The sequence below is a fragment of the Antechinus flavipes genome, chromosome 2 (assembly GCF_016432865.1).
Source record: "Antechinus flavipes isolate AdamAnt ecotype Samford, QLD, Australia chromosome 2, AdamAnt_v2, whole genome shotgun sequence".
Taxonomy (NCBI): Eukaryota; Metazoa; Chordata; class Mammalia; order Dasyuromorphia; family Dasyuridae; genus Antechinus; species Antechinus flavipes.
The window spans coordinates 650403025-650428312 of NC_067399.1; the positions used below are offsets into that span (position 1 = coordinate 650403025).

At 43.8% G+C, this 25288-nt stretch overlaps 2 protein-coding genes across 3 annotated transcripts in view; one reads left to right on the plus strand and one right to left on the minus strand.

The window, feature by feature from the left end:
- BMPR1A (bone morphogenetic protein receptor type 1A) overlaps positions 1-4377 on the plus strand; it is a 104818-nt gene extending 100441 nt beyond the window's left edge. The window contains exon 13 of the mRNA XM_051982384.1: positions 60-4377. Within this exon, the coding sequence (XP_051838344.1) occupies positions 60-185 (126 nt within the window). The 3' untranslated portion in view covers positions 186-4377. The remainder of the gene's footprint in view (positions 1-59) is intronic.
- A 2408-nt stretch (positions 4378-6785) lies between these two features.
- The window catches only part of MMRN2 (multimerin 2), a 58582-nt gene continuing 40079 nt past the window's right edge, over positions 6786-25288 (minus strand). For both annotated transcript variants that reach the window (XM_051982381.1, XM_051982382.1), the window contains exons 5-7: positions 25255-25288; positions 22411-24279; positions 6786-11116 (exon numbers count right to left, since the gene is read on the minus strand). The exon at positions 25255-25288 is cut by the window's right edge and continues 140 nt beyond it. In XM_051982381.1, coding sequence (XP_051838341.1) covers positions 10719-11116; positions 22411-24279; positions 25255-25288 — 2301 coding nt within the window. In that variant the 3' untranslated portion in view covers positions 6786-10718. The remainder of the gene's footprint in view (positions 11117-22410; positions 24280-25254) is intronic.

A 25288-nucleotide genomic window follows, 5' to 3' on the forward strand; every position in this document is an offset into this window, starting at 1 on the left:
CAAGTCTTTAGGAGTATATTCCTTTTTTAAAACCACATTATGTTTTCTCTGTGTTGCAGTGTCTAAGAGCTATCTTGAAGCTAATGTCAGAATGCTGGGCTCACAATCCTGCTTCAAGACTTACTGCATTGAGAATCAAAAAGACACTTGCCAAGATGGTTGAATCCCAAGATGTAAAGATTTGACAATTATATAACACTCAGGAGCCGCATTGGACTCCAAGAACTTGTTTCGCCCAAGCCAAGGGTGGAATTGAAGTGGGATGAGGAAATTCATGTGGTTCTTAGACTTTTTCCTCACCACCCCTTTACAGGCTGCTAATAATTTCAGTACTCTGTAGAATATGATGCTGGGAACTTCTGTTCACTACATGCTACATTTATGGACAGCCTTGTTTAAATGTGTTTCTTTTTGGGGGGAGAAGGGGTTATGAGCTATGTTGAGACTTTAGTCATCGTTCACGAGTCTCCAGTAAACTCTGGGTACTGAATTGCATGTTTATATTATGGTGCTTTCTGTGAAAGCCTTAAGAAGAAAATGAATTTAACAGAGATGGAGAAATATAAGCTTTTGCCTTCTACCTGATAAAACTTAATCTGTTCATATTCTTGCTTTTGTAAAACAGCCTGTAGATTATGAATCATTTTGGGATACTGCTCTGTTTTTAACAGTTTATCATCTGTGTTGTGTGTGTGCCAGGATTCCTCTGCTGCCATGTGGATTGAGAGAAAAAAGAGGAATGAATGCCCAGGAAGGTGGGGGTGGTCGGTGCTTCAGGTCTGTCATTATCGTTGCAATAAGATTAGCCAGTCACACAAAAACCATTTAACTCATAGGAGAATTTGGCTTCTTTACCAACATTTTCTCTGATCAGGAAAATTGGTATCAATTGAAAAATCAAAAGGGAGTTCAGATCATGCTTCTAAACCTGAGCTTCATTCCTCTTTTCTTTTTTCCTTTTTTTTTTTTTTTTTTTTTTTTGACAATTTAAAATCTGTTTTTGTGAAAAACATAATATCATCTTAAGTTGGAACTCCCAATGTGATGACTCTCCTGAAGAACGAACTCACTTATTGGGGTGATTTTGTTAGCAATTTAAGTGCCTATAACCTTGTCCTGTACAGTTTGTTCTAAGTGACTTTTAAAAGGGAAATGACATATCTAATGCACAGTGTGCTTGATTTGCAGGGTGTTAATGCTTACCTTCACTTTGGATAGTCATGTTTGTCCACATACATTCATGCCATAGAAACCAGATCACATGCACCTCATAACCCAGGCTTAAAAGGTAAAAAGAAAACACAATACCCAAAGATGGTTAGGAAGAACATTTACACATAGAAATGTAGATGGGTTTTCAAAAGGAATGCATTCAAATTAGTATCTTCTAATCTAGGGTTTTATTTTGTTACAATATACTCACAACAGCTTTCAGTATAATAATTTCATTTAAATTCTTCCATATAAGAGAAAGTTCTAATTGGAAATTTACACTGCAGAACCTACGTGAACTTATCAACACCTACTAAGTAGGTTCTAGACTATCTAGACTATTAAATTTGGGGGATTTAAAAAAATTTTTTTTCCATTGTTTATAAAACAAATGAAAAAGGGTCAGGCAAAAAACAAACAAACAACCCAAGTGTTTTTCTTTACTATCGCAATGTACAGATTTTATTTAACAAAGTGCTACATATTTTATAGAATCCTAGTTATCTCAAGGGACATTTCTGTTTTATGAAATCATTTAAGTATTAATGCTATATTCTGGCAGAACAATTCATGGGCCCATTAAGTTAGACTTAAATTTATTTTTGGATGCAGCGTAAGACAATAAATGGGGTTGTGCTATGGAAATACTAATGACAAAGGGCTGTAATTTTTTAAAATGATAATTTTTAAAGCATTTTTCCGTCCATTGCCAAAACTTGACTGGCATTGAAAGTCGAAGCTATTGAGTATTTCCAAGCAGACCAGTTTTGCAGTTAACTGGAAACTGTTTGGAAAGATTTAATATTTTTACAATCTGAAATAAAGCTTCTCTTTGTCATGTTTTAAAGTTGAAGCATTTTTTAAAATTGATTTCTATGTCCCATGAGCTTGTTCTTACAGAAGAACAGTTTTGCTTCTGTTTGTACAGAAGGACACAAATACTATCATCTAAAGTGCCATGTGATTCAAGCTCTTTTATTAACTCCATCTTAATATTTTTGTCTAATTTGACCTTACTTTTTTTGGACAAGACAAAATTACAAACTCTCAAAGAAGCCATTTATTATTATTATTATAAACAGAGGAAATATGAAAAAATGCAACCTTCTGGGAAATTTTTAAAAATCACAAAATATTTTAAGTCAGAGTTGTGCTCAATAAACTATTAATAAGGAATTGGTTTAAAAATCATAACATTCAAAATATTTCAGTAAGAATATAAGGAACAGCAAATACAGTCTTGAAACACGTCACCTTATTTAGAAACCCTTCTATTTTTCTTTTCTTTTTTTTTTTTTTTACTAAGGCAATTGGGGTTAAGTGACTTGCCCAGGGTCACACAGCTAGAACCCTTCTATTTCTTTCTCCCCATTTAGAATTGTGTTTATCCCATCAGTGAAATATACAGGGTCCCACAGTCTCATTGCAATTTCAAGCTATTTAAGCTAAATATCCTACCTGTGACTTGGAGGTGACCCTGATGTTCAATGCCAGTGCAGGCCCCACTGCCTACACAGGTTTTAAGAATTGACCTGGGGAGGGAGGGCATATATGTGGATCTGCTTATTTTTTAAAACCAGCCTATTTAGGTGACACAGGGCAAGTCTTTCCTGAACTTAGAACTGTGCTAGGACTTGGATGTGAGACTGATCAGAAGGAAGTGTGCCTGATGCCCCATAACTAATGAAAGAGTTTACATTGGCTTGGATCTGTTTTCTTCTAATTGATAAAGGAATTGGGTTATTAGTAGAATCGTAGGTATGGTCGAATTTTAAAATGATTTCCAGTTTATTTGAGACATAATAACTTCTTATCAAACAAATATCAGAGGTATGAAAACTAAATTCAATTTTTCTGATACCCTTTCTGGAATACCCTCCAGCGTGAGTTTTATTCCCCTACCTATTGTGGTCTTTTAACATCAATATTTAAATGAAATTTAAAAATTTTGAAATGCCTAAAAATAATATTTAACCAAATTGTGCCAGATTTCTTATTTACTATAGCTATATTTAAAAAGATTTTTTTCCTTTTGCTAACTTTACCTTTGGAAATGAGAGCAACAAAAATGTCAAACATTGACTTTCACAATCTCCCTAGAATCAAATAGAAATTCTTGTTTAGAAGTATTTGTTTGAACTTTTATCCAACATCTGTTCTCTCAGAGCTCTAATCTAGGTTCCAGAAGAAATGCAAAAGTTTAGCTAAGGAGATAATTGCCTATTTTTTTTTTTTCTCCCTAGGATTGGTTCCCTATTTTAAATCATTGATTTTTCCCCCAAATATATTTGAAGTTTAATTTTTTCTAAAAAAAAAATAAAGCATTTGGGATAGAAAAAAATGCCACTATGATTTTTAAATGTCCATTCCTTTTAAAAGGAAGAGCTTTTATCATTTATTTTGGTCAGATATTGATTGATAGGGCAATGTCAGCTCTCTCTCTCGCTTCATTTATATATATGAGAAAAAACTCCTTAGAGAAGTGGACATTGTATTTATAGTAGAATTCTGTATGTCAGGATGGTACAGAGCCAATATGGGACACCTTGCCCAGGGAGGCCCATAAGGAAAGTGTGATTCATATCGCTTGAGGAAAGTATACAATATCATCTCATGGTGACTTTAAGCTCCTTCTCCTACTCCAGAGGTGTCAAACTCATGGCTGCCTCATGCTTCCGGCAAAACTCCCATAAAGCCTAACCAGATTTAAATGTCATTGGGAAATGTTGAACAAATTAAATAAAAATACAATGCAACATAATGTTAATTTGTGGTATTCTAAGTTTACATTTGGCTTGTAGGGATCTGTTTCTATTTGAGTTTGACACCACTGCTATACACTACCTTTTAAAAGCCCATCCTAGTGACTGCCCTTGAAATGCCCGTTTTAAAATTAAATTGTAGTATATTGTATAAAAGGAAAAAACCATTATACCTTACTTAGAAAAAAATGTAAATAGAAAATGAAATAAAATAAACAGTTTGATTAAATTCTTGCTTAGATACCAGAAGTGTAGATTACTCTTTTAAATGGTAATACACTAAATGTATTTTGTACAGCATCTGGTTTAAAAGGTGCCTTATTAAGTTTACCATGAATTGCTTTGTTCTGTACACAGATTATGTCCAATGTATCATTTTTAAGTAAATAACCTTATTTTAGTACATACTAGTAATGTGTTTTGTGCTGCTCTACTTTTCTTGTGTTGGGTCCTGAGGTTAATTTTCTTTTGAACAAATCTAAAGGGATTTCACCATGAATATGCTTGTTTCTGTGTAGTGGCCAGAAGCCCCTTTCCATAATCAGTAACCTAGTCAGGAGCACACAGCAGAAGGTTGCTGTTGCATTTCCCCATTTTTAGAAAAGGAATCATGTAAAATTAATTGTAATATGTCTCCTAAAATCCGAAGAATCCGGATTTTCTAAAACCATGCCAGCAGAATGCAGGCTTTGGCAGGCCCCCACTGCCTAGGAAAGCTTCAAGTGCTGGAGAGTGTGCGTGTGTGCGTGTGTGCGTGTGTGCGTGTGTGTGTGTGTGTGTGTGTGTGTGTGTGTGACCTTGGAAGCAAGTCACAAGATGATTTTGTGATTGATGGGGGGAATGTGCTCATCTGGAAGTTACTTATATGAATGAAATTATCACCAATCCCAGTCTCTAACCCTGTTTCTCACCGGATTTGGAGAGGTTCAGCATTAGAAAATTGACCACCAGATAATTTTCATTTTGACCTCAGGAACGCCTGAAGACCATCTCTGAAAGTGTGAAAGGTCTGCATTCTGCATGGCTAAAGTCCGGGAATACTTCCACTCTTGAAAACTTTTGTAACACTATATAACCTTGCAGTAATAACGGTCAAATTGATCAGTATGGCCACAAATGACAATCTTTGTAGTTCAATCCTTTAACAGGATTCCTTCCCACCCTCACCTCTCTGTCTCTCTTTCTTTCTTCCTCTTCTCCCTTTCCCTCTTCTTCTCCCCACTTTCCTCTGGAAGGAAAGATCCATGAAGTATAAGTAATAAGTCAATTATATGGAAATAATAGAATTACAAATAAAAACTTTGCCATAAAATGGCAATGGGTGAGCATTTAGGCCATCTTCCCTATGCAAACGTCATTAAGAATAATTAATTAAATCTGCAACTTCCTGCTTCACATAGACCAACGCAATAGCCTCTAATTTGGTCTCCTTGCCTCTCTTCTGTGCCTGATCAAGAGAATCTTCCACCCAGCTGCCAAAGCACCTACATGCTCATGTTACTCCCCTCTCCAAGAAGCACCATTGTCTCCCAAATTGACTTTGGCCTAGCTCTTCAGGATCGTTGCTCATTGCTCTTCATGAACTCCCCATTCTGGCCAAATTGGTGTGCTTGAAGTTTCCAGGGTGGGACTTTGCATCTCTCTCCTGTTTCCATGATTTTGCATAGACCTCCCTCCCCCCCATATCTAGAGTGCAGTCTTTCCTCATTCTCCATCCTTTAAAATGATTCAACGTTCATTCTCATGCTACCATCTGTAAAAAGCAGATTTCCTCTCCTGAAATGACTTTGTAGATATTCTATACCTGTTTCTCTGTGTACCTTCCCTCCCCCTTTTAAGAATGAAAGCTCTTTGAGGGAAGGAATTACATCTGTATTGTCCCCAGCACTTAGTGCAGCATCCAGAACATAGTTTGTGTTTAAAAAACATTTTGGATAAATATTAATCCCATTTTTCTACAAGATACTCACTGACTGGCTGCAGTCATGTTCTCTTCAAGTAAAGCCAGTTGATTAATCAGTAGCTGGAACATTGAATCAGATTTAACCCTAGCCAGACACCATAGTAACTAATATTTATATAGTGTTTACTATATGGTGGCCACTGTGCTAAGCACTTTACAGGTTTGCTCCTCATATTTACCCGGAAGGTAGATAATATTCTTGTGCCCTTTTTTTACAGAGGCAAACAGGTGAAGTGACTTGCCCAGGATCACATACCTAATAAATATCTTAAGGCCCCATTTGAACTCAGAGCTGACTCTGAAATCCGGGTCCCTAGCTGTCGCACCACCCACATCCACTCCTCTGCTGTCTCATACTCATTTTTGTTATAGATGTGATAAAATGAGCTTAGGCTCCTAGAATCTAGTCCAACCCCTGCTTTTGGCAAAAAAAACCCTGAAACTCAGAAAGTTTTAATAACTTAGAAAAGTGGTAAGTAACAGGTTCCAGACTTCAACCAGCACTTAGCACAGAATCAAGAGCACAGAGTAGTTGCTTCCTATAGGAAGGTTAAATTGGGCTTGGATCTTTTGATGTAATTTAGTTTCTTCCCAAAACTATGATGATTTTTTGTCATAATAACAGGACAAATTAATAAATGTTTGCTAACTTGATGTAAACACTTGTCTGGATGATAAGAACTGTGCTAAGTGCTGCCCTACATCTTCCCTTAGTGAAGAACTGACAGTTCCTGGGATCCTGGGATCCATCACATTATCTATGCTTATGTAGCATAAGACATAGACTTTATCATATCACATAATTAGAGAAATTAATGTAAAACACAGTCAATATCACACAGCTACTCTTAGATGTTAAAACAATTCATCTATGCTTTAATCTACAGCTTTTACGTTCAGATTTCACGTAGCTACCCATAACATGCAAAGCTCTGGTGCACTGCCCACGGAGCATAAATGAGGATGTTGCACATATGAAATAAAAATGTCAGCCATAATAAATGACACATAGACTATATAAAGGTCGTGTGCAGTAATCAAATGTTCAGGAACTCAGCATGTGAATTGTCTAAAAATAGTTATCAGTCGACAAACATTTCAATGAATTGTAGAAATTCATAATGTGCCAGGTGTGAGACACTGGATTACAAAAAAAAAAAAAAAAAAAAAAAGTTAATCACTATCCTCAAAGGGCGTACACTCCATGAGGACATAAATACCTGTTCCAGCCTTCCACAACCTGTCTATCTTCCCCATCTCACTGTCCATTCTCTCCCATCCTGCACTCAGAGGTCCAGGTAAACTAGCCTTCTCTCAGATCCTCACAAACTGTGCGCCCTCCATTTCCACATCTTGGCTCTGGCCATCCCTCATGTCTGGAGCACACTCCTTCCTCACCTCCAGATGGAGAAATTGAGGCCCCAGGAAGACATTCCCACACTTGTTCTGAACCAGGGTCCTATGACTCCCAAAGGTAATTGTTGCCCGCTAAGATTAGAATAATTTATATTGAATAATGTAACAAATTAATGTAAAGGAAAGTAACAATGAGGGATTTAAGACTTCCGATCGATGAAATGACCATCTACACATCCACTAGAGGTGGTGGTCTCCTAAGGTAGAATGGGGCATTCATTTTCACAGAGTGATAATGTGTTGGCTAGTTTACTCAGTTGTGTTTGTCACAATTATGGGTCCATTGGGGAAATCATTGAGAAGCATCCAAGATGAAGCAAGACAAGGAAGAATGAGGAAGAAAGAAGACGTTCTCTCTAGCAGAGTTTCTTAAAATTTTTTCCACTTGAGAAACGTTTGTTTGAGGATCACTTAATAGTTTCTGTTAGGAAATACTAGGTTGGTCCTTTTTGAGAACAAAGGACAAACATTTTATTTGGATTTAGTCGGGTGTACCTAACAAACACGCATATGATTGCTTTACTACCTTGCAAAGAAATGACTTTTAAGTGTGATTCTTGGTTTATCAAGTGATATTTTCTTTTAAGAGTATGAAATTGTAAAACTACACAAAAAACAAACACACATAGTTATTAACATTAATGACTATGAATCAATTCTGACTAGGGCTCTAGAAATCTCTCTTCTCATTAACCAAAAGGGAGTGTGACTTTAGATAGAGGGGGAAAAGTGTTTTAAGTTTTATTATTTAATCATTCAAATTACTTATTGAATGATTAGGTTTTTTTCTGAGTATAAGGCCCATGTTTGGGGATTTTGTAAAAATTTCTTAATGTGATAGTTTATTCCCTTAGTTGATTTATAATTGCTATAGGCATCTGATCTTCTTTAAAATTAGTCTCACTTGAAAAAGCAGATTTTTTTTTTTTAGTTCTATATTTACCCATGAAGCTTTATCAGCCTTGTATCTCTTGCACAGGTTTTTTTAATGGATAATTAATTCCTTAATGAAGGAGACCAAACTAAAATGATCAACCTCCCACAGCCCAAATATTTCCATTTTAATTTTAGTTTCAACCTTTTCCTTTTGTTAGTCATTTTTGTTAACACAAATAAATGACAAGGAACTGAAGGACAAAGTTTTATTTCAAATGGCCTAACTGAAAGAGACCTTTATTTTTGAGCTTTGATTCTTTTTCCTTTTTCATCTTTTCCTATAAGTAGAAGTGCTGATGAATACCAAGGTCATTAGAAGTTATGTGGAGTGCACTAGTGTAGAGGTCCATTAGATAATAGTATAGAGTATAGCATATAGAATATAGAGTATACAGGAAAAATCAACACTGGCCTTGGAGTCAAAAGATATGAATTGGAGGGCAGATTCTTCTTTAGCCAGTGAACTATATGACATTGGGCAAACTCTTTCCCTGCTCTGAACCTCAATTTATTCCTCTGTCAAACAAGATGCTCTTAGAATTCTCCCGAATCTTTAACAGGAGAATATAACTATGATTTTTTTTTTCAATTTAGAACAAGTTGTCTTTGAATCATTGAAGAGAAGTAATAGTGAATAGGCCTATGCTGGAGGGATTTCTGCAATGGGATGAGGGGGATGGGGAGAGAAGTAGAGCAGGACCTGAGTTAGAATGGAACTTAGCTGGGCTGAAGCCAACTGGGAAAGGAAGCAGTGGTCTGGTGGCTTCCCATGTAATGAAACCAGGTGCTACTTAGTATTTCTTTATAATTTCCCATTTCAATAACTCTTTAAATTTCCCTGCCCAAGATCAAAGCCTTGGTCACCACATCCTAGTTATAGTAATAAAAATCTATGAATTTGTGAGACATTAAGAAAAACATTTCCATTTAAAAAAATTAAAAAAAAAAAAACAATTTACCCCAGTGTCCTTCCATCTTAAATCAAAGGGAAAAGGAAGGATGGGAAATATTTATCAATAAAAGGGAAATTATGAGTGAACCCAGAAGGTTTTAGATGCCAAGGGAAAGATCCTGGTTCTCTTCATGCCCAGGAGCCAGAAATTTCTTATCATTTTCCTCATCTCTAAAGCAAAAGAAACGAATTTGACTTTCTCTGTGGGCCTCTGGTACTCTCAAACGCCCTGGTCTTAGGGTTTGCCTGACCACTTTTGGTTTTCTCTTTATCTCCTATGGTCATGAAGTTACTAATAATGCCTCAAATCGAGTTTTCTTGTTGAAAAACATCCATTCTTAGGAGGTGCCATTTTCTTTTTTCTTTCTTCTTTTTTTTCTTCCAATTGTTAAACATGTTTATTTAATATTTGGAGTCCCCCTTTCCCCCTTCCCTGACACAGTAAGCAATCAGATACAGGTTATAGATGTGCAATTATGTTAAACATTTCCATAGTGGTCATTTTGTACAAGAAAACTAGAATAGAAAAAAACTAAGAAAGAGAAAAATAGCATGTTTCAGTCCGTAGTCAATCAATCTCAGTTCTTTCTGTGGAGGCAGATAAAATACTTCATCACAAGTCCTTTGGATTGTGTTGGATCATTGTATTGCTGAGAATAGGTAAGTCCTTCATAATTCTTTATCAAACAATATCTATGTTACTGTGTACTATATACTATGTTACTATGTACAATATTCAACTGGTTCTGTTCACTTCACTCTGCATCAGTTCAAGGAAGTCTTTCCAGGTTTTTCTGAAATCATCTTCCTTGTCATTTCTCATAGCACAGGAATACTCCGTTACAAACACCAGTTTGCCCAGCCTTCCCCAATTGATGGAGAATTGATTTCCAATTCTTAGCCAATACAAAAAGAAGCTGCCATTTTCTTGAATTGGTCAAGTTTCCTTTGATGTTTCCCAGCATAAAAACATGATCTCCTCAAGGGCAGACACATTGTTTTTCCCTTTCTTTGTGTCCTGGATACTTAGCACCCTATTCAATAAATACGATTAAATTATAGTGGACAGCTAAGGTCTCTCCCTACGGGTGCAGCTCAAGACAATGGGAAAGAAACCAAGGGGAAGAGGTTTGAAGAGTTCTAGAAAAACTGCCAGTCTCAGAAAAGGTGGAGAGCCTCCCGGAGGGAGTCAAGGGCAGCCCTACCCCCAATAGAGGGGCTTTAAATCTCGTTTTAGGTTTTAGCCAAACCCCAGTTTGGGACTTGCCCAATCCTCAAGGCCGAATCTGTGGACCATAGCCGGCCTCTCCGGGCTCCCGGATATCCGGGGATACCCAGAGCATGAGACTTGAGCCTGAGACGGGCTTTGGCCAGAGGCTTCCAGGGAGCATGTAGGGCTACCGCAGCAGGACTACGAGATCACGGTCCCGGCACTCAGAGCCTCTATGGGGAGAGGAATCAGAGCGGGGCTCTGGGTTCAAGTCTTGAACACCAGGAAGCCGCCCAGCGCGGTCCCACTGGGATTCTTCCTGGCGAGGGAGCCTTTGGTGAGCTCGAACCAAACCCTTTCTCCCTTCTGCAGCTCGGCCACAGCGAAAGTGGCCGCGGTCGTTGTTCCGGCTGCCGTGGGCTCCTCGGAGCCACTAGAGACCGACGTCCTGAGTCGGCCCCCGAGCACCAGCTGACCCTCGCCCGGGCCCGGGCCGAACTCGGCGCTCACTGCAATCAGGTAGATCCCGCGCTCCGGCACGCGGAAGAAGCCGTGTTCCGGGACGTAGCAGTCCCCGAGGTTCAGTTGAGTGACGTTGAACTTCACTGGCTGCCGAAGGCCGTGAGTCCCTTCAGGAAATCCGGCGTAAAAGGCCACGGAGGGTCCTGGAAAGCAGACAGGAAGAACAGGCACGCATGAGAGAGTGTGAGGGAGCTGAATTAGAAATCTCACATTACTTGTGTCACTTCACTTGCCTCATTTTCCTCATCTGAAATTTAAGGGGCGGGGAGGAACTAGATGAACCTCTAAAGGTCCATGAGCCTGTTTTAGATAAAGATAGCTTTTGTCAAATCCATTTCCTCACTGCAGCCTCCCGAGAGGGAGAGAGTTGCAGGATTATTCCAATTTTACAGATGAGGAAACTGAGGCAGGCAGGTTAAGTGACTTGCCAGAGACACACAACTAGTGAGTGTCCGAGGCCAGATTTTTACTCAGATCTGCCTAATTCTAGGCCCATCTCGTCATCACCCACCCCATGTGGTGATGTCCAGAATGAGATATTGGATCCCATTCCTCTCTATTCCACTTCAAATTTGGCAAATATTTAGGCAATAGGGCAACTAGAAATTAAAAAATAATTTCCTCCCAAAGCATGCACCAAACAGCACAGTACTGGGCTGGGAGTGATGCTGTTTGCTCTGTCCAGGTGCGTTACAATTATTATTCTATGAAAATTAGATACTTGATGCTTTTCTCCTTTCCATTGACAAAAATAATTTATTCCAAGCAAAAATCAATCAGAAAGACTTTTTTTAAAGCATCTTCCATACGTCCCAGTTAGGGGCACAGCGGACAGAGCTCTGGGCTGGAGTCAGAAAGACATGATTCAAATCCAGCCTCAGATACTAGCTGTATCACCCTGGGCAAGTCACTCCACCATGTTTGCCTCAGTTTCCTTATCTGTAATGAAACGGAGAAGGAAATGGCCGACCACTCCACCATCTTTGTCCCCCCAAAAAACCTCAAATGAGGTCCCAGAGAATGGGATGTGGCTGAAAATGACTGAACAACATCCGCCCAATTGGGATGCTCCGGGGGATACAGAAGATAAATCACAGATTCAGAACTGGGAGGAGGAGACTCCTCGCACATTAACCCAAACTCCTCGTTCTATAAATACAGGAAAAAAACAAAACAAACAAACAAAAAAAACAAACTTGTCCCAAAGATCCCAAAGACGGCAAATAGCAAAGGTGAGAGTTGAATCCAGTTCCTCCCTCTCCAGGATCCACATTCTCCTGCCCCGTATTATTTTAATGTGGTGATCACCTTGCAGTTTGAGAGGTTGTTGGTGTGATAAAATGAGAATGAACTCTAAAACTATTATTCTTCAGCAAAATAACTGTTAGGACACGTATACATATATTGTATTTAACTTATACTTCAACATATTTAACATGTATTGGTCTACCTGCCATCAGGGGGAGGGGACGGGGGAAGGAGGGGGAAATTGGAACTGAAGGTTTTGCAATTGTCAATGCAGAAAAATTACCCATGCATATAGCTTTTTTTTTAAAATAAGTTTTTATCGACAGAACCCATGCCAGGATAATTTTTTTTTTTTACAACATTATCCCTTGCACTCGCTTCTGTTCCGACTTTCCCCCTCTCTCTCTCCACCCCCTCCCCCAGATGGCAAGCAGTCCTATATATGTTGAATCCATGCATATATCTTGTAAATAAAAAGCTATATAATAAAAATATAGGTAATTAAAAAAATAAGACTATTGTTCGTGCTCTTAATCCAGAGCACTTAGTAGGGGAGAGGTGTAGATGAGCGGCTCCGGTGTGTCCCCGCCGGGAGTTTCCGGGCTCCTTCCTCCCCACCCGAGGAGTTCCCGGAGCGCTTTGAAATTCACCTACCTGGCGGATCTGGTGGGTCCCTTGCCCCACCCCCTCCCCTCCACTACCCTTTAACAAAACTATGTGCTTCCAAGTCCTCCTTTGATCTCCTTTCTTATCCGTCTTTACCATTTTGTTTCTGAAGGAAGCGAAAACCCCCCCTGAGAGGAACTCCGGTAACAGTTCACACCTGTGGAGCCTTTTCAGGGTTACCGAGGGCTTCCCGCCCCTCCCCCCTCCCCCACTGCCCTGTGCCCCGTGCTATCTTATCATTATCCTCATTCCTCGCCTCACGCAGGCTGAGCCACTCGTCCAGAGCCTAACCGTCCGAGCGAATGATTTCCTTATTGAAGGAAGGTCTTTATGGAAGTTCTGATCTAAGGAAAATCTGCTCCTTCCCCTCCCCCAGTGCCAGGGCACTGCGAGCGCAGGGGTTTGAGATCAAAGATCCTGCTGTGTCACCTCCTGATCCGCCACTTAGGTGTGACTGGGTAAGTCACTGGAGCTCGCTCCCCTCCTCTGTCGCACTTTGAGAAATTTGGGCTAACGATCTTCTAGGTCTCATCCAGATCTAAAGCTTCGCTTTCACAGGGGTGGACTTATTTATAGTTATATATACATAGATGTGCAATACATAAATAGAATATATATTATATATAAATATATAGTCATGTATATTTATATGATTTCTATATCACGCAAGGGCGGTACCTGCCACCTCCCACTCCCCGAAGTGTTTTAGTGCATGAGAGCTGCGCTACCCCACTAGTCTAAGTCCTGGAACTTGAGGGGCCACGAGGGCCTTGCGGATGGATCGCGGACCTGGACTTTATTCCCCCCCTCAGACATTCGAAGTTTTGTCTCTCAGCCCGGATTCCTTCTCTGCAAAACGGGGCTCATCACAGCGCGTCCCCTACAGGATGGTTGGGAGGCGCCCGTAAAATGATGTGGCAAGAGGCTACTGAATGCTAGTGATGATAATTCATTTGGCGCCCCCTCCTGGTCTCCATCAGCGTCACAAAAATCTAGAGCGGGAGGTGGATTCTGGAGCCCTTCATGCAGTCCCTTCATTTTATAGAGGAGGAAAGTGTGTGTGTGTGTGTGTGTGTGTGTGTGTGTGTGTGTGTGTGTGTGTGTGTGCGCGCGCCCTCGCGTCTGATTCATGACCCCGTTTGGGGTTTTCTTGGGAAAGATACTGGAGAGGTTTGCCGCTTCCTTCCCAGCACATTTTACAGATGGGGAAACTGAGGCAAAGGCAGCGGAGGGACTTGTTGGAGATCCCGCAGCTAGCGAGCCTCCGCGGCCCTTTGAGTCTAGCGCTCGCATCGTGCGCACTTTGGCGCCACCCCGTGGCCGCTCGAGAGTAAATAACCTGCCCACGGTGGGCCTTAGGTTCGGGCCTGGTTTCACTCCGGAGCCGCCTTCGATCCTGGCGACGAGCGGGCGCGGGAAGGGCGCGAGACGTTATCGTGGTTCCGAGCAAAGGAAAGCGGAAGCGCAACGGCAGAACTGGAAGGAGAGCCCAGTAAAGTCTTGCCCCAGGGCAATTGTACCAACGTGGGAATGGCGAGCCTGCCGTCCCCCCAATCAGAGGCCCCCTTGAAGGCAAGGTCTAGTCCTTGCCTGATTTTAGCCCTGGTTGAGTGGTTAGCGCTGTGCTGGGTATGCATTAAGTGCTTAATAAATGCTTAATAAGAACCTGCTGACTTGGAGGGAGTAAACTTTAGGCTGTGAGGATGGCATGGGGCAAAGAGTACTAGATCTTGCACAGAAAAACTGGGTCCAGATCTGGAGCAAAGCGCTAACCTCCCCGAGGCTCCGAGATTTCATCTGTAAAATAACGGATCGGGCTGGGTCTCCAAAGTAGAAATCCTGCTCAAAATCTAGGAGAGTGCCCCCCCCCCCCTTTTGTATTCCTTTACAATCCTTTGTAAAGCGACAACACTTTCCACTAAATCGGAAGGCTTTTACGTGAAGACTGGGTGACCCCTTACTGAGGCGTCAGCAGTAGTAATCACCGCCACGCTTTACAAATATTACCTCATTTGCTCCTCACAACTACCCTGGGAGAGAGGGGCTCTTGTTCTCGGTCCCATTTTACAGATGGACAAACCAAGGCACCAGAGACGAAACGAGCTGCTCGGAGCACACAGCGGGTAAATGAGCAGCATTTGAACACTGCTCTTCAGTGCTCGGGCGCCACGGAACCACCCAGCGGCCCCTGGGCCATTCGCGAGACGTGTGGTAGAGGGAAGCCTCGGCGGGGTCGGACCGGCAGCCTTCTGTTCCTTTTCTGCTCTGAGACGTCTTCAGCAGACCCTGAGGGAGGCTTTGGCCAGGCTGCCATCCCACTTTCCGTCAGCAGGTGGGGGTGTAACATAGCAGATCCGGGACCCAGGTCCTCCGTGAATCTGGGGACTCTGCCCGGATCCCTTCCCCTCCCCCACCCCCTCCCCCACCCCCGTCCCCGCCACTCCGCGGGCCCAAGTCTTCTCTGAGGACCAGGGCTCCCGCCTCCTCCACTGGGAGGAACTTCCACGTGGAAAGGAACTGGCCTGGGACCGGCGGGGCCGGAGCCCACAACTAGTCACTGCGGCCAGCCCAGGGCATCCCGCAGGACGCTGCTCTATATTATAATCTGTAAAATGGGGATAATGACAGAACCTAACGTGTAAGCCTTGAAGGGCTTCATAAATGTGGGCTCCTGATTTATTAAGGAAAAGGAGAATTCTTAAGCAGCAGCAGTCTCTGAACCCCCCAAATGGAGCCGTGGCGGGAAGTCCGGCCCACCCTGCCTCAGGAGACAAGAAGCCTAGAGCCACCTTCGATGCTGGCCATGACAGCCAGAGCCTCCTAGGAAGGGCAGCCCCTCGGGGATCATTTCCCTTCCTGGGCTGCCAGGGTCACAGGGAACTGGCCTATCAGACCCCCAGAGGGACGTTCCAAGCCTTTCCTTTCGTGGCCTCCTACTTTGGCCATCCAGCAGAAGCTCCCTCCTCTCCCGGTTCTGCTTCTCAAAAATCCCTGAACCTTCTCCCCATTCTCGGCTCCTTTTCCCTAGTTTCTGATAAGGGGGCACCTTCTCATCCTGCCATAAAGGATGGCCAGGTGGTAACTGGACGTCCAGGCAGCGCAGTGCAGAGACCACTGGACCCCCTGGAGTCAAGAAGATGAGCGTTCAAAGCTGAGCTCAGTAGCTATGGAACTCTGGGTAAGTCGCTTCTGTCTGCCTCAATTTCCTCAACTGTAAAATGAGAAGAATGATAGTACTTCCTTCCAGGGCTGCTGTGAGGATCAAATAAGTTTGTAAAGTGCGCTCCCAACTCTAAAAGGCTATATAATAATTATTATTATCATTATCATCATGTTAATTATTATTATGATTATTACCATAATCATGGCCATTATTATTATCATTAACCACACTATAGAGGGATAGTCAGTTTGTCTAGATATTTCTGATTCCCTGGCAGTTTCTGCGCGTGTGTGTGTGTGTGTGTGTGTGTGTGTGTGTGTGTTGTGTGTGTGTGTGTGTGTGTGTGTGTGTGTGTGCGCGCGCTCTCTGTCTCTCTCTCTTCCTATCTCTCTCTCTCTTTCTCTCTGTTCTTGTCTCTGTCTGTCGATCTGTGTGTCTCTCTCTCACTGTCCCTCTACAGAGGGAAGGTCAGCCTGTCTGAGTATTTTCTGATCTCATAGTCCATGACATTACTCTCCCCTGGCAGTTCTCTATCTGTTTCTGTTTCTATCTCTCTGTGTGTCTGTCTCTCTGTTTCTCTTTCTCTCTTTCTTTTTTCTCTCTGTCTCTGTCACTCTCTATCTCTGTCTCTCTGTTTCTCTTTGTGACTCTATCTCTCTGTTTCTCTGTCTCTGTCTCATTTGTCTCTGTCTTTCTATGTCTCTGTCACTGACTCTCTTTCTCTGTCTCTGTGTGTCCATCTCTCTCTCTCTCTGTCTCTCTCTGTCTCTCTCTGTCTCTCTCTCTCTCTCTCATTCTTTTTGGCTTCTTGGAAGATCACTTTGATAGATGGAGTGGGGGGAATCTTGGGGCAGGGAGACCCACCAGCAACTCTTAAAATAATCTAGATATGGGGGATGAGGGCTTGAACAGGGTGGTGGCAATGCCAGAGGAAAAAAGAGAGTGTTTGAAAGCTAAACTGGAAAGACTTTAATAACAGGTTGGACATGAGGGGTGAAAGAGTGAGAAATAAGTAATAGTAATAGCTACCATTTACACAGTACCTACTCTGTGTCCGGTACATGCTAGGTGCTTTTTACAAATATTACCTCCTTTAAATCTTACAACAGCCCTGCAAGGTAGATGCTGTTATGACTTCCATTTTAGAGATGGGGAAACTGAGGCAAACAAAAGTTAAGTTATTTGCCCGGGTTACCTAGCTAGAAAGAATATGAGACTCAATTCAAGTTTTTCTAACTCCAAGTTCAATACTATTCCATAAACGTGTTTTCGTTGAGGATGAGTCATAGATTGACATCCTCGGCGATTATGACGATGACGGCCCCCTCAGCAATAATAGGGAAGCTAGGAAGGAGAGAGGCTATAAGGGGAAAGATGGTGTGTTGAGTTTAAGATGTCCACGAGACATCCAGTTTCAGATGTCTAAAAGGCAGTTGGAGATGAGAGACTAAGATTGGGAGAAGGGTTAGGGCTGAACAAGCCAATCTGAGAATTCTCTGCAGGGACATGTTAGGTAGTTGAAACCACAAGAGCTGATGAGATCACCAAGTGAAATAATAGAGAGGGAGAAGAGAAGGGGGCTCCCCAGTCTTGGGGAGCCCCACTGTGGGTGGATGTGGTCTGGACAAAGATCTAGGGGAGGAGACAGAAATATCGATGCAGACACGATACCATAGAAACCAGATAGCAGAATGTGTCCAGGAAGAAGAGTGATCAACAATGGCAAAGGAGAAAGAGAGATCAGGGAGAATGGGCCATTCAAAGATCATTGGTGACTCTGGAGAGCACAGTTTTGGTTAAATAAGGCTGAGTTAAGAAAAAAGTGAGAAAGAAGAAGCAGAAACATCTTTTGTAGATGGTCTATAAAAGGGAGCCACAAAAGGGAGAAGAAATAGGGGATGATATCTCTCAGGAATGGCAGATGCAGAGAGTGTACATGGGCATGTATGTCTGCCCATACAAATGAGCAGCTCTGGGATGGGATTTTTTTTCTATATTTTCCCTCAGTGATCTATCTTATTCATTCCCATGGGTTCAATTATCATCCCAATATAGAAGGCTCCCAGATCAATATATCCAGCACAGTCTTTCCTGAACTCCAGCCCCATATTACCAGCTGCCTTTTGGATATTTCCAACCTTGTATCCCATGGCCATCTCAAACTCACCTTATCCAAAACCTTGATGACCTTGCATGCCCCTTTTCCACCCTCCACCATCCTTTTTTTCTTGATACTCCTATCTCTGTCAAGGCCATGGCCATCCTTCCAGTCATCCTGATTCTCAACCTCAGTCATTTTCCATTCTTTCCTTTCCCTCAACCTCCATTTCCAAGTGGTCAACAAGTCTTGTTGCTTCTGCCTCTACAATGTCTATTCTAATTCTCTCTGCTCAAACAGCCACTCCCCTCATCCATTCACAAATGCCTCCTAATTGGTTTCCCTTCCCTTAATATCTCTGCTCTTCAACTATTCTCTCCACAGCTGCCATAATGATATTCCCAAAACAAAGATCTGACCTCTTCTCTCAACTCCTCCTCCCCAAAATTGCTAGGATTCCCTTCTGGCTTGAGGATAAAATCCAAATTCCTCATTTGGGCATTCAAGGCCCTTCACAGATTGTCCCCAGCTGACATTTCCCGGATAATTATACCAGTCATTCACTCTCTGTGTTAGCCAGACCGGCCTGCAATTGTTCCCAGAATCTGACACGATATCCCGTGTCTCTGTGTATTTGTTTACGTCGTCATTTCAGCCTTGAAAGCTTTCCTGCTTCACTTCACTCTTAAAATCTCCATCTTCTCCAGGTCATCGTCTCTCTGAGACCAGTCCCTAAGCCCCGCCAGGTCTCACCTACATCCGGTGAATTAATCTCTCAGCTTTTGTGCCTTGTCTCTTCCCATTTAGAAGGTAAGTTTCTTGAGTGCTGCTGGGCAAGTTTCAGTTTTGTGTTTGCTTCCCAAGTGCCTGGCACGCAATAGGCATTAAACAATCACACAAAGGCTTATTGATTGAATGAATGATGCTTGTGTGGGACAGCACTGAGGTCTGAAACCTGAGTGACATTCTTGGCAGAAACAAGTTCCAGAGAGGGAGAGATTCAGGGAGAGCGTTTCAGACACACTGTATTTGAGATGCCCGGCAGATAGTGACCTAGGACTGATGATCTATCTAGGGTCTATCTGGGACTGGAGCTTAGGAGTGACTAGACCTGGATAAATAGATTTGGGAATTATCTCCTTGGAAATGGGAAGAGATTGGACAGAAAAGAGGCCTGGTGCAGAGAGATGGGTGACACTGAAGTATGGGGGATAGAATGTGAATGATGGATGAACCAGCAATGGAAAATCCTATGGAAAAGTCTGCCAGGTAAAGGGCAGCTCAGTGGATAGAGCACCAGGTACTTAGAGTCAGGATCCAGCCTCAGATGGTTACTAGCTGTATAATGCTGGGCAAATCACTCATCCTCTTTTTGCCATAGTTTCCTCATCTGCAAAATGGAGACGATAATAATTCCTTCCTTCTAGAGTTGTTGTGATGATCAAATTAGAGAGTTTCTGTAAAGTTTTGCCCATAGCAAATGCAATGTCAATAATAGCAGCAGTAGAAGCAACAGCAACAGTAGTAAGAGAAAAATCAGGGGAGAGAAGTGTCATAAACTCCAGTAAGAAGAGCATCTTTAGGAGGGGACCGTCCATTTCAGCTCAGGAACTAGATCATTGCTTTTTTCATTTTAGATATTTTCGGTGAATGGATTTCTCCCTCGCCCCGGTCAAAGGAAGAATCTCAGCTGGTATTCTTTTCATGTGGCTGCCTCATATTTACCTTCCCAAAGTTATCCAACTATCTGACAGAAGTGATGTTTATTCTAGGGAAGCAATTCACTTGCTTGAATGATGTCAGGCAAAATCCCCTTCACTCTGAATGTATTTTGAAGGGTGTTTTGAAGTGTTGGACAGTAAAAAGAGTGTGGTTAAAAGCAAAACTGTCAGACATCCTTTGGAACTGAAAAATGCTAATGAGTTTAACCTCCTTCTCCTGACTCAAGTAGGTACTTGTCCTCTTGAAGTGAACGCCTGATGTTAACCATAGAATTTGAGTTCTTTCTAGTTATTTCAGTGAATTAAAGGAAATGGTAGGTCACTCCATTTGTGGCTAATCAGTAATTTGTGAGTGTTGACTAATTTGGGGAGTAACTCGGTTTATAAACTTTGTGATCCTATGCCTCTAGGTTTGGATTCAATCAAGAATCCAAAGGGCTCAAGTAGTTCTTGCTACTGAATAAAATTACATCCCTATTTTTCATTTCGTATTTAAATCAAGTGGTCCTGTATGAATGTTTGCTCTAATAAACTAAAGATGGAGAAATATTTAGTCAAGTATAATAGATCATGGGAAAGTGTTCAGGTCTGAGCATGATCTTCCCTTCTTCAGGGAAAAAAATCACTGACTCCCTATTACCTCCAGGACCAAAGAAAACTCTTTATAACTTGACCCCTTCTTCGCTTTCCAGTTTTTTTGTACTTCTTGCTACTTTGTCTACATTGTTCTCCTTCCTTGTATACAAAACTCTCTTTCATTTCTGTATCTTTGCAGCAAACTCTCCTCCACTCTTAGAACTCTCCATCCTTACCTTTGTCTCCTGCTTTCTCTGGCTTTTTTCAAAACTCACATCAAGTCCTACCTTCTACTGGGGGCCTTTCCCAGTGCCCCTCCCCAACCGCAGTCAGTGTCTTCCCTCTGAGGTTACCATAGGTATTGTGTGTGTGTGTGTGTGTGTGTGTGTGTGTGTATACTTTTTTTTGAAAGTTGTCTCCCCCATTAGAATGGGAGCTCTTTGAGGCAATGGATGGGGTTTTTGCCCTTCTTTGTATCCCTAGTGCCTGGCATGTAGTAAGTGCCTAATAAATGCTTGTGGATTGACTACAACTACAACTAAAATGACACAATTCCAGTTGTATCTGACCTTTTGTGATCCTATTTGGGATTTTCTTGTCCGAGACACTGGTTGGTCATTTTCTACTCCATTCACTTTACAGAAGAGAAAACTGAGGCAAACAGGGTGAGGTGACTTGCCCAGGGTCCCGCGGCTGATGAGTGTCTGAGGCTGGATTTGAACTCAAAAGACGAGCCACCTAGCTGCCCCCCAAATGACATAATTACTGTACCTAAATCTATCTTTGGTGAATGTGTTGTGATATGTTCACTCTCATCTTAAAATTATGCTGTTATTTTAGACTCATGTTTGCATCATCATTATTTGGAGTGCATGTATATAGTAGAAATGAGATAATATATTTAAAATTCTTCAGACATCTGAAAGTGTTATGGAAATGTTAGCTATTGTTATTATTACAATTAGGGATTCAGGACCATTGAACGAGGGGGAGAAGGGACCTCGGTTGTCATCTACCACAACTCAATTCACTGTTCACTATGAATTCACACAGATAGTAAACAGAATTCAGGTACAGATTCACTGCTCTTTGCAAAGTATTTCATTTAAAATGAATTTTTTTAAAACTCCAATTAACCAGGACCTTCTCACTTAAATTTCCCAGTTAGGCAAGCAACTTCTCTTAGTTACTTTAGGCCTCAGTTTCCCCATCTGTCAAATGAGGGGTTTGGACTTGACTTGTGGGATCCTCTTTCCAGCTCTAAACCTATACACCTATAAACAGTTTAAAATGCTACAAAGCAGTCAAGAAGGACTGAAAACTTGAGAAAGGACCATTGGATTTAACAGTTGAGACATCCCTGGTGACCTGGGAGGAGACAGACTGTGGGGTTGGAAGCTGGATTGTAAGGAGCTAAAAGTGAGCTGAGGGTGAACATGTGGAAGCACCTGGTGTAGTACCATAAGTAAGCTAATTAATGACTTTCTGGGGCTCTGTCCCCTCTGTTCTGTGGGTTTTTCCCACCCGCTCTTAATTCCAGCACCTTTGGGCATAGAGGAAGCACTGAGCCAGGAGTCAGGGAAACTTGACTTCAAAATTGTCCTTAAAAACTTCCTAGCTGGGGTGATTGTGGCCAAGTCACCTCACTCTGTTTGCCTTAATTTCCTCATCTGTACAATGGGCTGGGAAAGGAAATGGCAAACCAGTCCAGTATCTTTGCCAAATGTATCTGCAAGTTCTCTCCTATATTAGAGGAATGGAAGCTCCTTGAGGGGAGGAACTGTCTTTTGCCTGGCACATAGTAAGTGCTTAATAAATATAGATTGATGCATGAATTGGCTACCTCTGAATTTAGACACGTTCCTTAACTTTTCTGGCCCTCACTTCATCTGTAGATTTGACCTCTAAGGATCCACTTTGTGGAGACTTCCCCCCTCCCAGCATAGAACACCTTCCAGTTCTTACCTTCCCCAGGGAGCTTGGGGGCCTGGTCGCTCCTCCCGTTCTCGGGGAATGGCCGCTCTCCCCATTTCTCTACTTGCTTCTTGTCCCTCTTTCGATGAGACCCCTCCTCTCTCCGTTGCTTCTTTCCCTTTTTGTCGAGGACGGTCCGAAGCTTCTCCAGGTCCAGACTGACGTTCGTGGCCACCAGCTCTCCGTAGTTGCCAAACAGGCCCTGGAAGAGCTGGAGATGCTGGCCCAGGTCCTGCTTCACGGCCCTGACGTCCCTCTGGAGGCTCTCCACGGAGGGGACGAGGGGCCGTTCCCCGGCAGGACCGCAGCACCCTTGGCTGTGGCTCATCTGGGACTCCAGCTTCTCCATCTGAGTGCCCAGGAGCGTGATCTCGCTCTTCAGGTTGGCCAGGTCGGTTTCTTGAAGGCCGGCCCCATCGGAGGCTTCCTGGTTGGGTTCCGGGTGTTCCGCCCTGCTCCAGACTTCTGCCTCGGGCTGCCCGGAGTCCTGTGGCCCAGCCCGGCCCGCACTCTCCAGTACATCCACCCTCTCCCCGAGGGCCTTCAGGTCCCTGGCGTGTTCTCTCAGCTTGCCCGACGTATAATGCAGGGCATCTTCCATCTGAACGTAGGTCAAAGACAGCCTGGCGCCCTCTTCGGCCATCTCCTCCAGCGCCTCCTCCCCAAACAGGGTGACCAGCACGAGCTGGTGCCTCAGGGCGTCTTCCAGAAGGGAGCTGAAGGAGTTGTTGAGGTAGCGGATCTCCCGGAAGACGTGTCTGTCCACTCGCCTCAGCCCGTCCACCTCCCCGGCCAGGGCCTGGACCTGCCCCTTGAGCAGGGCCATGCTCCCCTTGGCCCGGGCCAGCTCCTCTTTCTGGGCGTCCACGGACACGGCCAGGTCCTCGGCGGCGTTGCGCAGTGCCTTGATGGAAGAGCTCTCCAGCATCTTCTGGTCCTCCAGGGTCAAGTGGGTCTCTTCCAGAAAGCGAGTGGCGTTCCTCTGGTCCTCCCGCAGGAGGCTCAGGTCGAAGGAGAGTTTCTGGCAATTGCAGTCCTTCACGTACTTCATGAGGTCCGAGTGGCTCCCCTGCAGGTGGTGGAGGGTGTAGTTCAGGTCGAGGATCTGCCTCTCAAAGTCTTCCTTCATCTCCTCCATGATGAGGGACTTCTCCATCAGGATGACCCTGAGCTCCTCCATCATGGCTTTGCTGCTCCTCTCGGTGCTCATCACCTGCCCCTCCAGCCGGGTGCCCAGCTCAAAGTTCTCGTCGGAATCTATGAAGAGGTCCTTGATGTCTTCCTCGTGCTTGGCCAGGGTCTCGTTGAACTGCCGGAGGGCCCTCAGGAGCTCCTTCTCCCTGCTGCCGGAGGCCCCCCACAGCTCCGAGAGGTTGCTCTGCAGCAGCCCGAGCTTCCCCTGCAGCAGCCCGAGCTTCCCCTGGGCCTCCTGCTCCTCCTTCGATTCTGCCGCGCTGGCGTTGCTCAGGAGCAGGTGAACTTCCTGGGTCTTCTGGAGCTTCTTCACCTTCAGATCAGTGTCCGCCCTGACGGCAGACAGGTTGTGGGTCAGGGCGAGTTGCTGGTTGTGCAGCCGGTCCTCCACGTCCTGCCGCAGCTGGTTGACTCTGGCGGCGTTTTCCTGGACTTTGGATTCAAACTTGGTGCCCAGCTCCTGGAGGTCGGCCTTGGGCACAGCGATCTCCCGGAGGCTCTCGATGTCCCGGCGGTTGGTGTCCACGGCGCGCGACAGGTTGGTCACCGTCTCAGAGAGCTTGAGGAGGCTTTCGTTGAAGCTTCTCCAGACCGGGCTGAAGTGACTTTTCAGGAAGGTCTCCAGCTGGGATGGGAGGGCCTGCTGAAGGAATGGATCTGCAAACCCTGTAAGCAACAGAAGGGAGGCTTTCACACTGGGCTAGAGTGGACGGCTCCCCTTCTCGGAGATGGAAGCTTTCACACTGGGCCAGAGTGGACGGCTCCCCTTCTCCCAGATGGAAGCTTTCACACTGGGCCCCGGCTCCCCTTCTCGGAGATGGAAGCTTTCACACTGGGCCAGAGTGGACGGCTCCCCTTCTCCGAGATGGAAGCTTTCACACTGGGCTAGAGTGGAGGCTCCCCTTCTCCGAGATGGAAGCTTTCACACTGGGCCAGAGTGGACGGCTCCCCTTCTCCAAGATGGAAGCTTTCACACTGGGCCAGAGTGGACGGCTCCCCTTCTCTGAGATGGAAGCTTTCACACTGGGCCCCGGCTCCCCTTCTCTCAGATGGAAGCTTTCACACTGGGCCCCGGCTCCCCTTCTCTCAGATGGAAAGGCAGGCCTTGATGGCATACTCAGGCCTAAAGAGAAAAGATCCTCCCCCTTCCCCCCCCACCCCAGCTGGCCAGCCGACATGGGGTCACTGAGGACCCCCGGGATGGCAACCATCATCTCCCTGGTCCCTGGAGTGAGAAGCCAGGCCTCCAGACCGTGAGAAGGGGCAGTTCTGCCCTGGAGCCTAGGGGAGTCTTCCAGCTGGAAGTGCTTTATGTGATGCCCTGAAAGGATATAGTAAAGTGGGTTGGAGGTCAGATGCTATAGGGCCCAGCTCTATAATTCTGTGGTTCTATCACCTTTCCCCACACTTCTCACCCAAATACTTGCTCAGTTATAGTCTAGCATTCATTTCTCTTCATATCAAGTTATTGGAGTATCTTCCTTATCGATCAGTCAAACAATTACATGCCTTTAATTAATTAAATATTAAATTTAAAATTAATTAATTTAAAAACTAAAAGCAATGTGCTAAGTGCTAGACCTCGGACAAATTTATACCAGTGACTACAGTTACCTCAACCTGGAATTAAAACTCGCTTACCGAGCTCGGTTAGATTTGCCTCTATCTCTTCAGC